This window comes from Rhizophagus irregularis, chromosome 6 (genome assembly GCF_026210795.1).
Source record: "Rhizophagus irregularis chromosome 6, complete sequence".
NCBI lineage: Eukaryota > Fungi > Glomeromycota > Glomeromycetes > Glomerales > Glomeraceae > Rhizophagus > Rhizophagus irregularis.
The window spans coordinates 285,937-302,362 of record NC_089434.1 but is presented as its reverse complement, the minus strand read 5'-3'; the positions used below and the strand labels follow the sequence as shown (position 1 = coordinate 302,362).

Below are 16,426 nucleotides of genomic sequence, written 5' to 3'. Positions count from 1 at the left end.
AGTAAATCAAAAATTTTATGTTATCGAAAAAGTTAAATTTTTTATTTAATGAATAACGAAGTTATAACAATAATAATAAAAATAGTGAATCATTTAAATTACAAACTAAGAATCTCGTAAAAAATTTTACCTACTCTATACTTAGTGTTTAAATAATTCTAAATAAAAAGCAAAAAAAAAGTAATAAAATATATTCCGTACGTCAGAAATTAAAGAATTTAAAATCCATCTAAATTAAATTAATTAATTAATAAATAAAAATACAAAATGAATATAGTTATTTTTCTTGCAAAAATATAAAGAACATATGGTACAGTAATATGAAATACTTACCATCTGGAATTTCAAATACATCATCTTCTTCTGAATGAAAGTTTTTATCATCATAAGTTTCATCTTCATCTATAAAAAAAAAAGATATATAAAACGAATGTTACATAATTAATCATTATTGCAATTTTTCATACCATTAATGTTGAGATTATATTGCTTAATTTGTTGTTGTTCAACTATTTCTTTTCCGTAATTAATTTGATTACCTATAAAAAATGTAAAATATGTTATATTTCAAGGAATGAGAACTGTAATCAAATACAGAATAATTATCTACTTGCCATTATTTGATTTTTTTTGTAATTTATTAAATACTTTAGATAATCTTTTACTCATGCCTAAAAATTATTAAGACAATCAAATTAATAATTATAATTTTTACAGATTCAAAATCAAACGGCTATAAGTTCATACTGTTACAAAAAAGAAAATTTAAATTTAAATGATTAATTACCTTTTAAAATACTACTTGCTTTGGATGTACCAGCATAATTTTTATTACTTGGATTGTTAAAATCTTCAACTAGTAATAAAAATAATTAATAATTTGCATTATATATATCAATATATCTAATTACTTACTATTATCAGGAATATTAAAGCAGTCATATGATTTACTATGAAATGCTATTAAAAATGATTTTTTTTTAAAGGTTAGAAAAAATAATCAAATATTTTACATATTTCTAATACATATCCATTATTTTTACCTTCTTGTTCTTCTATTATCATTTAAAATTAAAAACAATATTAATATTTTAAAAGAAAAATAATAAAGATAACAAATATTAAAATTATACCTTCTGTTGCATTTCTTGGTTCAGGCAAATTTTTAAATTGATGAATTCTACTTGTAAATAATTTGCTACTTATATGTTTTGACATTGTGTTGTTTATTAGTTTGTTTCTTTCTAAATTATTTGTTTCTTGTTGAAGTATTTCATTTGATATATTTTGATAAAATTGTAGAAGTTGGCGAATTCTATTACAAAGTGTACCAATATCAGGTCTTTTTGATGGATCAGCATTCCAACATTGTTTCATTAAATTTTCATATTTTAAAGGAGTTCCTGATATTACTTTTGGTCTCATTCCATTAATTATATTCAATGCAAGTTTATAATCATTTTCATAATAATTAAAAGGAGGTTGTCCAGATGAAATTTCCCACATTAACATTCCAATACTATAAATATCAGATTCCACTGTAGTATTCTTTCCAGAAATAACTTCTGGTGCTATGTAGGGAAGATTACCATATATACTTTCTGTTGATTTATCTGCAGGTCCACAAAATCCGAGATCACTGATATACCAACGTTGATTTAGTTTTGAATACAATATATTCCCAGAATGCAAATCTCTATGAATTGTGTTTTCCCTGTGAATAACCTTGAGTGCAGGAGTTATATCATAAGCAATTTTTATTCTTTCTTTCCATGTAAGTTGATTTTGAGTTTGTTGTAAATATTTTCTTAAATCTATATCTGCTTTACCTATTACAAGCATATAATTTCCATTTGATGGATTTTGTGTTAAACCAAAACATGGAATAATTGATGAAGATATATTGCTTATTTTAAAGTGTGATTCAGCCTATATATATATAATAAAATTTATTATTTACTAAAACTGAAAATAATAATAAATAACATTAAATTACAAACCTCTTCAAACCATCTTTGATTTGCATTTTCAACATTTTCTAATCCTTTAAGTATTACTTTGTGTCTTCCTAATCTTATTAATTTTTGTTCTTTAGAATCCCATTCTTCATAACTTCCATCAATCCAAACTGCTGTATAAATTTCAGAAAATCCACCTTTTGTTAAATATTTAATATTTTGTAAATTATTATATGGAATCCATTCAATTATTTTATCTGGTCTAAGTGTTTCAATTTGACATTTTTGTATTAAATTATCAATATCATTATTTCCAGATGTCCAATTTGAAAAGTTTGCTTTTAAATAATTTTGAACACAATATTCACAATATAATGTAGCTAAACATTCTTGGTTACAATTTTCACAAGTTCTTCTTGCCCCATAATTATATTTAACTTTATACCTGTCATATGTCTTATTCAGTTCTTTTATTGCATAAGTTTTTTCATCATTTGTAAGAGAATTATCAGCAAGTATAGTTTGTTTTTTAAATTCATGTTGTTTATGAAAATCATCATAAATATCATAATCTATTGATGTAATTGCTCTATTAATTGCAGCATAAACTAATTCTTTTCGAATATCAGACATAATGTAATTTTCTTATAAAATATTTAAATTATGAAAAAAAAATTTAAAATAATTTTGTAACTTAAAAAAATTTTACGAGCGGAGTTTTTCATCCGTTTTATGTATTACCAAATGTTGTGTGACTATCATGTGACCATAAATACAAAATGAACAACCGAATTTAGTAATTAACTGCTTTTCGGTTAAATAATTTAACGCTAATCAACTAATCTGGATAAAATTTCATTATAAATATCTAACATAAAAAAACAAATGGGGGACGAAGTCTTCCATATATGACAATCACTAGTTATTAAATAAAGATTGTATTGGGAAGTAATAAAGGTAACTTATCATGTAACTAAATTATTTAAATGAATATGAAATATAATAAATTATAAATAATAATTTGTTTAATTTCATAAGAATGTTTTACCAAGTTTGAAAACATTATAATAACAGCATGATATAAATTTTTACAGAGGTAATATTAATAAATATGAGTATTATATAAAAGAAGTATATTAAACATAATCAGCAGGCTTGACTAATATTGAATACAGTACATGACAATGATGTTGTTAATATTGACGCTAATTTTATTAAACGATCTTTGTTAAAACTATATCAAAAATAAATTATTAAAAATAATAAATCTCACTTATTGTGTAGTAGAAATAATATATTTTCCATGATATTAGCTATTTATTTTATACCAAAAAAGCACTGCACAATTTAATTTATAAAATGTTATGATGTACAATTCCTTCGGGATGCATTTAAGAATCATTAATTTATTTTTTTTAAAAAAAAAAAAATCAAAGATACAGTACAAATTATGAAAGTTATGACGATTTCTTAATGAAAAACTTTCTTGGCACGTATGGCTTTAGCTTTTATATAAATAAATTAATTAACTATTTTAGTTTATATTTATTCGAATTTATTGATTATTAATAAAGTATTTTTTTAAAAAAAAGATTCACGTCCTAAAAATAAATAAAAAAAAAATGAAAATTTGGCCTAAACTAATAATATACTATATGATGTTTTACTGTTCACTGTGTGATTTAAAATAAATAGATAAATTAATAATTGATAATTAATAATGTATTACGTTAAAGTACTAGTCTCACAATCTTGATAATTTTATGATGGATGATTTTACTTCGATTCCTTTATTAGTTACTGCGCCACATAACGTATCGATTAAATAGAATTTTATAATTAATATAAATGTTTAATCACACATTCACTGCTGATAGAAACAATAAAATTGATAAGCTACAAGTTTAATATTTGGATAAATTACAATATAATATATCTGAAACAGAATGAATTGTTTAAATTACAAACTAAGTATTTGTCTAGTAAGATTTCTACTCTAAAGCTTAGTGTTTGAATAATCCTAATATGAAAAAAATAAATAAATATTTATTGTTAATATTAATTAAATAATAATGATAATTTAGTAAAATAAAAAATTTAAAAATCCATCTAAAAAAAATATAAAATATAAATTAGTAACATAACTACGTAAAATTTTTTTTTTTGAAAAAAAAATTTCAAATTAACTTGCCATGTCTACATAGAAAAAAAACTAACTAAATTTATTATATATAATATTTTAGAATTAAATAATAAAATTATAATTTCATAAAAATCAATTATTATTATCTATACATACCAACATTATGTTTTTTTAATCGCTGTTGCTCCACCATTTCTTTTCCATAATTAATTTGATTAAATATAAAAAATAAAATATAATATATATTATATTTCAAGGGATAAATTTGTAATCAAAATAGTATTATTTATTTACCTTCATTTAAATTTATTTTATAATTCATTAAATGATTTGAATAATTCTTCGCTATCATCTAAAAATTATTCAATGACAATTAATAATTATAAATTTATAATCGTTACAGATAAATTAAGAAATTAAAATAACTATTATTCGCACTAATAGAAAAAAATGTGAAAATAATTTTGATTATTTGAATTGTCAAAATCATCTGTCAAATCAACATGTGATATTCATACCACCATTATTATATTTTCACCGGGAACTATATTATGTACATAATCATTGGGGACGAAGTCTCCAAATAGCATATATTCCAGTTATAAAACAATATGGAAATCGACATAGGAATTAATATAAAAACATAAATAATTTTATTTTTTAAAAAAAATGGCCGGTCATTTAGATGGTACAAATTACTACCATAAAAGAAGATTTTTGAAAAAGGAAATTGATTACTACACAAAAAACCAGAAGTTTGGTAAACATACATTTTTAAGGTAACACAAAATTTAAACAGACTGTCCGTGTGAATTCCCAAGAAAAATCAATAAATTAAAACTTCCAAGTACTTTTTGTTTGTACAGTAAGTGAAATTTTAATGATAAAAAATTACTACAAATATGACGTATGAATGATTTCATTTTGCGAATCTAAAAAGATAATTTATTTAACATTTTTGATTTTAAGATTATCTTGAAAAGGAAGATATCTTATCTTATAAAAAATAGGTTGCATAAATTGTATGGATAATAATATTTTTGTTTGGTAGAGTCATGTAATTATTCATATAAAGATGAAATATTAAAAGTTCCATCTGATAAATATCTTTTTGTAAGTCTCAATCTTTCTAATGCAATTTTTTTCAAATTTTTTACTTACTTCACCTTTTAATTTAGTTTAAAGAGGTTCCAATGGTTCTTTTAACATCAAAATTGAAAAAGAAAAGGTCAAAACATGGCTGTAGCCCTGATGGATTATCATATTAGTTTAATACATAAAACATCATTAAAGAAGAATTAAATTATAAAAGAGTAGGGACAAAGGCTGTAAATTGATAAGTATTTGCAAAGCGTAAATTGTACGGGTTTAAAGTTTGCATCATTGATGTATCTGAATTTGACATATGAATAGATTGGGTTCATGTTTTCTGCAGTTAGATTGAATCAAAGTGATTTGTATTTTCTTAACGTTAACTTTAGATACTTATTTATCTATGGCCAACCGCAAATTATGTGTTTTTATCATATCAATATAATATTATTGTAATATATACCACGATCCTTATCAGTCTTTTTTATTGAAAACGGGAAACGCCCTTTCCGTATTATTACTTTTCCTTCAATAAGTTTATTGGAAAAGGAATTTTCATTGGTAGATCAACAAAAAAAAAACTTAAATGATATCATCATTATTTTATTTCTATCTTACGCTCCAAATATATATGTATATATAATTACCTAAATAAAAATTTTATATTAGGAAAAATTTTACAGATTTTCAGTTGTTGGAATTGTTAAGTATATTATGAAGTTTAAAAAGAAATAAATGTGGATATTATAGTATTTGCTATATTGCTAGTTCTTTTATGTGAATTTGATCTTAATAGATAAATTTAAAAATACATATCATCAGTGAAGTATTGCTAAAGTTCACCAGTTGGTGATTCTAACCACCGGCGATTATCACCGCTTAATTCTGGCAAGAGTTTATGCCCGAAGACTATAATAAATTAATAATACCTCTTTTTTTCCTAATTTTTTTTTTGTTCTTTTACCTTTTTAGGTTTGGATCGGGCCAGTGTTGCGATGTAATCGAAATAAATATATATATGTATTTTTTTTTTATTTGAATAAATTATATTTTATATAATTTTTTTTTTAGTTAAAATAAATATGATTTTTTAAAAAATATCCAATAAAATTTATAAATATTTTATGAATTATATAACTTTTTTAAATAATTAGTATAATTAATACTTTTAATATTTTAATTATTATTAGTTTATTTTAAATTTTAATAATTTTTATTTTTTCACCCGCTCACATTATAATCCAAATTATAAACAAATAAAAACTTTAAAATTATATTTAATTTTCCTAAATATATTTCAGAAATTTCATGTTGATCTAATCTTGTTGCAAACGCAACAGGTTACAGCTAGTTATCATAAAACATACATAGGCATGAACTTATTTGATAAAACAAAATACATTGAGTAAAATATAATATCGCCACGTTTAAAATATGTCTTAGACGAACTATAAGCGCTAATAGAACAATATCACAATAAATTAAGTAAATGAATAAAAGTTGCAATCTGAAAAAAAGTATCTTTCTTGGTTATTGATCTTTTTTTAAAAAAAATTCAAAGATAATAATTAGTTGAAAATAATTAGTCCTCATGTACTAAGTAGTAACTTAAATTTATTATGCCTGAAATTTATTCATAATTATAAAATATACTTTTTTTCAAAAACAAACAATAAATAGAAGTAAATTAATTAATTAACGTAAAAAAATACTGTGGTCAGACTGATCTCTAGTTTCATAGGAATTTGATGCATCTACGTAGAGAATTCGATCAACATCAAAATCATTACCTAGAAATTAAATGTAATTGTATTATACCTCATCGTCTCATATAAGGTTGAGCTCCATTTAAAAAAAATTGATATTCTAAAAGGACTAACAATTTATAACCAATACGCCACATAAATAATCGGTATCCTTTTTTATAAAAATTTTTATTTATTTTGTTAAACAAAAAAAAAAATAATAATAATAAATAACCTAAAGCTAAATATTAATCCTAAATATTAAATACTAAACATAGCAATACTATTAAATTCCACTATTTTAACTCCTTTAGCTTCAATTTGATTCAATAATTTTAATTCTTTATCATTCAATTTTTCATTCAATTTCATCATACCAAGAAGTTTTAAACTATTATTACTTCTTTCAATATAATTTAAAACAATTTCAAGAAGTTGATATTCAATAATATGATTTAAATTAATTATTTCAAAACTATTATGACAATTTTCTAAAAATTCCTTAAGTTTTGAAAGACGAAAATCACAAAAATAAATAGAAAAAGAAATTTTACTAATATTAATAGGTATATTATTTGCTAAATTTATAAAAAAAATTTTATCAATATTATAAGAAATTTTAATATTTAATATTCTTATTCTTAAATTTTTTAAAAATGATAACACTGATAAATCAACATATAAATAAATTCTTATTTCTAAAAAAATAAGATTTGGACAATACATTGATATATTTTCAATAAGTTGAATTGTAGGATCTTCAATTAATAATTTTTGTAATGATTCTCCTAGATATTTGATCATTAATGATGTGACATCAGCATTCCATTCATTACGTATAAATGATAATTCCTTGAGCTTAAATGAAGCAAATTTTAAAATCTCACATTGACTTAATAATATACCTTCACAAGATTCAAATATTAAATATTCTAAATTATATAAATTATTAAAACTTTTTAAATTAACATTAATGAAGTCAGATTTTACAATTTCAATATGAACTAAAGAATGCTTTCGAAATTCTAAGGATAAAAGAATATTATTTAATAAAGAATAACAACAATTCCGTATCTGAAATATTTTAAGTTTGTTTTGTCCTTGAATAATTTTATAAATCTTTTCACATGTATTAATCTTTTGTCCAACTAATTTTTTAGAAGTAAGGTCAATTATTAATTTTCTCAAATTTAAATTATTAAAATTATTATTAGCTATACTTCCTAAAAATTCTTGTTCAATTTCATTATTATTAGTATCACCTAATGATAAACTTAATGTTAATGATTTTAATTTTGTTAAATTTGAAATGAAATTTTGAACATTAAAATTTTTAAAAGCTTCACTATTAAATAAATCTAATGAAATATCTAATTGTTTAATGTTTCTACTTTGACATAAAATTCTTTGATGAAATATTGGGGAAATATTGAATTTACATTCTTTGAGTGAAGATGATATTGATAAAGTAATATTACAGAATATAAATCTAGTCATAAAAGAACTTATTTTATAGTAATTGTAATCTTCCAAATATTTTAAATATTCAAATAATGGTTTGTGTTCATCATCAATATTAAATTTTTTAATTTGATTTGTTCCTAATTGATTCTTTAATTGTAAAATTTCTTCTTTATTAAAAAGTAAAATTATGGTTGAGATTAACTTGTGTTTTTTTCTGTATCCTGTTGCAAAAGGATTTGCATAAAGTATAGGAATTGTCGTTTTACACCAAAATCGATTAACTAATAAACAATTAAATAGAGTTGATCCATCATTTTGAAGGTATTGTAAAATATTATAAACACAATCATCTATTAAATAAGGTAATGTCATCTTAAGAAATTTAGAGAAAGGAAAAATACGAGTACGAGTATCGGAATTGTTAGTTTTTATCGGAGTATCGGAGTTAAATTTGGTTATTATAAGCCCAATTTTAGAAGTCATAATGCTGACTGACGTATGTGACGTACTATGACGTACTGTATTTTTTTTTTTTAAACGAAGTCAATTTATTACTTTATTAGGAAATAAGAAAAATTACAAAAAAAGAAAAGATCTACATTATATAACATTTAGTAAAGAACACGATCGAAAAATACTATAATGTTAAGATTTTATGTTCAAAAGAACTATCTACCATCCTGCACACCCAAATAGGATTCGTATGGACTTCGGTAATGTTATATAAAAACCCGCTACAACACCTTTAACTACTACAACAAACTAAGAAAAACTATGAAACACTACCGTAATCAATAATATTATAGTAATCTACTGTACTACCTCTTTTGTAGATTAAAGTATTTCTTATTTTAGATATGCGCGTTTTGTCTCTTTACCAAAATGTTGTTTTTTAACATTTTTATCAATTCCAAACCTCTATCGCTTATTACACCTCACTTACGTTGAACAATATTTTTTTCATCATTAAACAGTCTACAAGAAACTATATAAAACAATTCCTACAAGTAGAGCATAAAAATTAATGAAAAGTCGCCCTACTTCTAGTGGAAATGGGAAATAAAAATATATATACTGAATCTATACTACGTGTGTAGATATACCAGATTATGTAATATAAGGTTGAATAAACTTGAGCCAAGTAACATATTATATATATATCATGTGATACTCTCCTATTTTGAAATTATTAAAGAATAATTAAAGCATTTTACTAAGTCCATTCAAAAAAAAAAAATAATTATTTTTGATCCCACTTATAGCAAATGGACGACTTCTTCAAGTGATTTAAAAAGTTATATTCAAATTTTTTTTATGGCTAATTCGTGGAATTGCAAAATGATCGACAATAATCTGCAAAATTATATTTTTTTGCATGTAGCAAGAATTGAAATCTTTTGCGATAATCGTCAAAAAAATGTTTATACTATATTTACTATATTGTATAATTTTTAATTTCTTTTTTTATACCTTTTACCACTTTCATCATTACCACATTATTATCATCGATTTTATCTTTATCATCATCAAAGATACCATCTTAAGAGTTGGCGATTTTTAATTTATTTCTTCATTACTATTTTAGTTTCTCATTTATTAACTTCTAATTTTTTTTTTCTATTTTATAAAAACATTCAGATTTTGGCATAGGATAGTTTAATTGAGGCATATTTACTTATAACTATAAAACGTGTATAGAAATTTGCAAATTTTCGTTATTTAATTATCATAATGAAAAATTATAGTTAGAACAGTTGAATTTGAATTACAGTTACAATTACTAATTTAACTTAACGTGAAGAAGCATGTTAACAATTAAAATAATGATTAATATGGCAATTTGACAAATCTGAGAATATTTTATTTTAGAAAAACACGATACAATCGCATTATAATTGAAAGAAATACAGTGGGTGATCAATAAATTCCAATTTATCTCGAAAATTTTTTTTTTTTCTTTAAAGTAAAATTATGCTGGAATTTTTTAAAAAATAACATTCTTTAGTCATTTAATAATTTTTTTTTGTATAAAAATGCTTACTTGTAAAACTTCTCATCATGTGATGTTCATTTATTGGATAATATTCAATCGCTTTATATACCGTATCTTTTAACTTGTCTAAAAATTAAAAAACTTAAACAATAATAAATATAATAAAATTACCTACCATTTAGATAAGATTACGTAACGATAGAAATTATGTTTTTCGATTATTTTACGACTTATTCATTAGGTAATATATTATGATTTTAAATTAATTTAAATACATAAATAAAACCTAACGTAATATTATTAAGAATAACCAAAATTAAGGATCCAAACATATTTTGTAATTTGCCTGGAATTATCCAAAAAAGGAAATACTTATTTATATCACTATAATTACGTAAACTTGTATTTGTATTATACAAATTATAACCAATAATATAAATGTGAAACAATTAAATTAAAAAAAAATGAAATCTTTTTTAAGTGTTTGTTCTTGGTGTCGCGGTTATAATTTATAATCTATAAAATCTATAACAAATTAATCGTTATGACTAATATAATGTATTCTTGTATAGATTCATATAATTATGATTAAATTTCCTTAATGAATAGTCATTCTTATTAATGATATGGTTATAATTATGTTATTAAAATTTTCACATAAAAATTCGATTTTTCAGTATTTTTACCCCAAAAAAAAATTATCAAAATAATATACTTACCAATTACTTTTTTTCCTTTATTTATCCTTATATTTAAAATGGTTAAGAATAACAAAACTGTCCAACAACAAGCTACCAGACGTTCTGCTCGAATTGCTGCACGCACTACATCATCCAATGCTAGTGTTACCTCTAAGTCAGCCCATCACGGACGTAACGTTACAGCTGCACGAAATAACAAAAGAAAGCGTATAGTTGAACTATACGAAGCTGATCAGAATACCGATAAACGTCATAAACAAATAGCTACTACAAGAAAGGCTATAAGAAAGGCTATCATTCCTACTCATGAAACAAAAGTTGTTTCAGTTGAACTATATGAAGAAGGTACATCTGATCGGAATATTGATAAACGTCTTAAACAAGTAGAACCATCTAAAACTACTTCAAGAAAGGCTATCACATCTACTTCAAGAAAAGCTATCATTCCTATTCATGAAACAAAAGTTGTTTCAGTCGACATTCAAGATGCAGCTCCCCAAGTTACTACTATTGCTGAGCAAAAGTGGGGTAAAGCAACTTCAAGTGTTTTGTTACCTACTAGAAAACGTGGCAATAATGTCGTAGAGGATGATAACACGCAAATACTGAATTCTAAACGTAGAAAGTGGAACACTTTTATTGTACCGATTCCTACTCTTCCTAAACGAATTGGTCAGGTTTACGCTATTGGTTCAAATGATATGTCTCAATGTGGTGGTATAAAAGAATCAGAAATAAAAAAATTAAGTATTATTCCTTTGGAAAAATTCAACATAGTTGATATAAGCGCAGGAGCTCTTCATAGTGCTGCGCTTACTTCTGATGGCAAAGTTGTAACGTGGGGATGTAATGATCATGGTAAAACTAATCATTTAATGTTATTATTGTAACGCCTTCATTATATTTCAATTAAATATATAGTTATATTTTCAAACTCAGGTACGCTTGGTCGCTTCACCAAATTTCCTAATTCAACAGCAGCGAATAAAATTCTAAAAGAAGGAAATTATAACATATATGAGGAAAATGAACCCGCATATGCTGAAGGTCTTGATAATATCAATATTGTAAAAGTAATTTGTGGAGATAATATTACCTTTGCTATATCTGATCAAGGTCATTTATATGCGACGGGTGTTTTTAAGGTTTGTACAATTTAAATATCAATAATTCCAGCCAAATTAGTGATTTTTTTATAAATTTTTTTTTTTTCATAAAAATCAGGGTAAAGATGGAATTATTGGATTTTCCCAAAATAATAAAATCGAACAACCAATATTTACACGGTATACTCCTTTGGAACATTTATCAATAGTTGACATAGTAACAGGTGCAAATCATGCTTTAGCACTTACCAGGGAAGGAGATGTATATGCATGGGGAAGTAATGAAGGTCGTAGTCTTGGATTAAAGGAATGCGAATTGCTCGTGCCATTCAACCTAGGATTAAAACATATTGTTCAATTATATGCTGGTGCGTATCATAACTTTGCGATTGATGATAATAATAATGTATGGGTCTTTGGCCTCAACAATATGGGACAATGTGGTCTTGAAGAGTCAAAAAAATATATTACTCCTAAAAAGCATTCATTTTTTAATGAAGTTGACCAAAATGTTGATGAAATTGCTGCTGGTCAACATCATACACTTGTTCGTATGCATGATGGACAAGTTTTTAGTTTTGGACGTTCTGATAGTGGACAACTTGGTTTGGGTAATAATGTTATTACTGATAAAAGAATAGTGACTCCAACTGTTATTCCGAATCTTACTTCAATAAAATTTATTGGAGCTAGAGAACATTACTCAATAGCTATTGATACAGTTAACAAAATTTATGCATGGGGGTTTGGAGAGACTTTGGTCTTAGAAAATGAAGTGACATCACCATTTCAGATATCAGATTTAAATGGACTTGGGGAAGGCAAAGATATTGTTCGCATTAGTTGTGGGTCATTGCATGCATTATTCTTCGTCGCGTAGCAATTAACTGCATACTTTTTTAAAGAATAGGGTTAGGATTAGGGTTAGGATTAGGAAATAGTTATGATTTATTCTAAAAGCTTTTATTTACACACATATATATATTTTTAGGTTATATTTTAATTACTACATATATTATAATCATACTTAATATTGTTCTTCTCAATTATAATGAAACATGGCTAAATCATACATTGCTTTTTTATCACCAATAATCTTGTTTGACTTTAATTTCATATATATTCTAAATTTATAATTAAAATCCAACTCCAGATTATGATTTTTATAGTTTTGTTACAAATTTTAATTAAAATTTTTTATGTATTTGAATGACTAAACATTCACGTGAGTATCAACATTAAATGTACCAAATTTTCTAATTATAAACCAAAAAATCAATATAATAAAATTATATAGAAATAATATACTTGTATTACATACTGTATACTGTGATTCTCACATTCTTTTTTACGTAATTTTCAAACATAGACGTTTAAGAGACGCAAAGTTCGATTACAATTTACACTAATTTAGACTGGTATAAAAAAATTTTTACAAATGTATATTAGATTATGACGCCCATTTTCAATCATGTGATGATAATTGAAATAATTGAAATCGAAAAATAAGTATTTAGGTCTTTGTTCGATTCTTAAAGTAAGAAAAATTTTAAAAATTAAATTAATAAATATATTTTAAACAGTTAAATGATTCGCGTCAGTTGTATATACATAATGTAACGTCCAACCTGCGGAGGGTCTATTAATGGACAGTTAGTAGACCATATGTCCAATAATGATTGCCGCCTTGCCGGTCTGTTTAGAAATTTAGATTAGTGATAATATGCTAACTGAATGAAAGTCTCTCATTTTCATAGAATAAATTAATTGCATTCAATAAATATTAATATATGCAAATAAAAAGTTTTATAATTAATTACAGAAGACATCAAAGTCATGACCCTTTATTCTTATAAAATGTATGTATATGTAATCTTAGTATTTCTCTTATGGAAAACAAGTTTTAATGGAAAAAATTTTCTAACACATTTTTATTCATTTTATAATTAAATTTCAACTTTGCACAATATACTTATATTTATTATATTAAATATCACATTATCACATTATTATGTTTTTTTTGTGCGCTACAACATACCTGATCTAAAACTCATTTTAGCGGTTAAAAAATTAACCCACACCAAAATTGGTTTTTTATCACATCAGAAATATTACTATAACACCTAAGCCAAACTTCAACATTAACAAGCTATGTAAACTTCTGTTCTGTTTAATAAGCTTGGATCTTATCCACTTTCTTTTAATATAGGGGAAATGCTTAAATTGCCTTCTAAATGGATTACAGGATTTAGTGACAGATAAATCTCTTTCAACTGAACAAAAGTTACGAATTCTCTTCATTTTTAGAAAAATCGATAGGAGATACTAGTATATATTGAAATGTTTTGATTTCTGATCTCATGCTATAAACTATTTTCATTGCAAGATCATAATCACGTTCAAAAGGTATCTGATTTGATGAAATTTCCAACGTAAGTATACGAAAACTATAAATGTCAGATGTAAAAGTATATTCTTTTCCAACTACTGTATAACTCGGATGCTATACAAGGAAGATTCCCATATATTTTGATGGTTTATCAGCGGGGTCCACAAAATCAAAAATCATTCATATAACAGGAATTATGATATTATGAATACAAAATATTTTTTGAGTGCAAATCTTTATGAACCGCATTATTATCATGAATTCTATAAAGTACCTCACATGACATACTACATTTATTTTTTTCTTTCCATGTATGTTGATGCTGCAAATATTTTCTTAAATCTGTATCCATTATATGTAGTACGAGCATATAGTCTCCCTTTGAATCTTGAGTTAAACCGTAACATTTGACAAAGTCTATATATTTACTACATAGTATCAAATGCGATCCTGCCTATAATTATATTAAGTTATTAGTTATGGGTTAATATTTTGTAAATAAAATTAAAATATATACTTCTTCGAACCAACCTTGGCCAGTTAATCCTGTTGTGATAGTTGTGTATAAAACAAATAAGAATTTTATAAATATCATAACAAGTATAACATAATAAATAATGAACGTAAGGTCATAATGGGCAAAGTAAGAAAATTGGACTGCGGCTAAGTTGGTTTGGCGAAAGAAAAGGAATTACAAGGGAAAATAAGAGATTCGGTGAGATTGTTATGAGGTTAAGTTTGAGGAAGTTTTGAGGATCATAAATTTGTTATGAGAATTTCTATTGACATTTTTAACATTCTCCAATTTATTTAAGTACTACTCATTTACTCTGGCCTTTCTAATTGTTACTCTTTAGAATTCCATCCGCCATGATCCAATTCGCTGAATGTACCTTTAGTCATATATTTAATATTTTATAAATTATTGTATGGTATCCATTCAATTATTCGACGTCCACTTTGAAAAATTCTTATTTAAATAGGTTTGAATGCAATATTCACAATATGACGTACAAAAACACTCTTAAAAAACATTTTCATATAATCTCTTTGTTCCTTCATTCAATAAAATTTTTTTTTTGGTCACAATTTTTTCGTTATTCTTTTTATTGCTTCCATTTTTTCATCTATCATAAGCTTTAGAAATTCATGTTCTTTGGTTATGTCATAATGAACGTTATAATCTATTAATGTATCGGCTTTTTCAATTGCGGCGATAATAGATAATATTTAAGAATATAAGTTTTTTAATAAGAAAAAAATTTTTAATTGCGGAAGATGTTAAACTTCGAGTCGTGTTGATCGTATTTATAATTCAGGAAAAATTATTTTAATTTTAACCAAATAGAGGTTGGATCTGTCCACAAAACGGATAAAAAATTATGATACAAGAAGAGTACGTCATTGATTTACATCACGCACCGTAGCCTGCGTAGCCATGTCAAAAATTAATAATTTTATTTATAATTGTTTTTACAGAAACTTTTTTATGATACATCTCTGGCCTACATTAACCGGTTATATTGCGCCATCACGTGAATCAATTCAAAATTCCAGATACCATCGTTTTAGATTACCTAATAATGATCTTTAAACTGGAAATTGGAGCGGTATTACTAGGTTGCATAATTTAAATTTTGAGTTCTCTTTTTTTTCTTCATTTTTTTTCTTTCAAGTAATTTATCTTTAATAAATAATATGCTTACCCGACTACTGCGATAAAGAAGGTCTAAATTGATTGCAAATCCTTTCTACAATGAATCGCTTTTGCATTTTTCCTCTCAATCCAATTAGCTATTATAGATATTGAGAAATTTCTTAATTCGCATAAACGT

At 24.3% G+C, this 16,426-nt stretch overlaps 3 protein-coding genes across 3 annotated transcripts; 1 reads left to right on the top strand and 2 right to left on the bottom strand.

Moving 5' to 3' along the window:
• Positions 1 to 218: 218 nt before the first annotated feature.
• Positions 219 to 1,218, bottom strand: OCT59_025859 (uncharacterized protein; the record flags this gene model as incomplete). Its single annotated transcript, XM_025316269.2, has 8 exons — positions 219 to 229; positions 334 to 402; positions 468 to 539; positions 615 to 671; positions 788 to 856; positions 916 to 960; positions 1,044 to 1,055; positions 1,134 to 1,218. 8 exons carry the CDS (start codon positions 1,216 to 1,218, stop codon positions 219 to 221), a joined length of 420 nt encoding a protein of 139 aa, XP_025181002.2.
• A 5,981-nt stretch (positions 1,219 to 7,199) lies between these two features.
• OCT59_025858 (uncharacterized protein) lies at positions 7,200 to 8,774 on the bottom strand (the record flags this gene model as incomplete). Its single annotated transcript, XM_025325499.2, has 1 exon — positions 7,200 to 8,774. The coding sequence occupies one exon, from the start codon at positions 8,772 to 8,774 to the stop codon at positions 7,200 to 7,202; it is 1,575 nt and encodes a 524-aa protein (XP_025181004.2).
• Positions 8,775 to 11,152: 2,378 nt separating this feature from the next.
• OCT59_025857 (uncharacterized protein) lies at positions 11,153 to 13,082 on the top strand (the record flags this gene model as incomplete). Its single annotated transcript, XM_066142772.1, has 3 exons — positions 11,153 to 11,954; positions 12,036 to 12,241; positions 12,321 to 13,082. The coding sequence occupies 3 exons, from the start codon at positions 11,153 to 11,155 to the stop codon at positions 13,080 to 13,082; spliced, it is 1,770 nt and encodes a 589-aa protein (XP_065992351.1).
• Between the last annotated feature and the right edge of the window lie 3,344 nt (positions 13,083 to 16,426).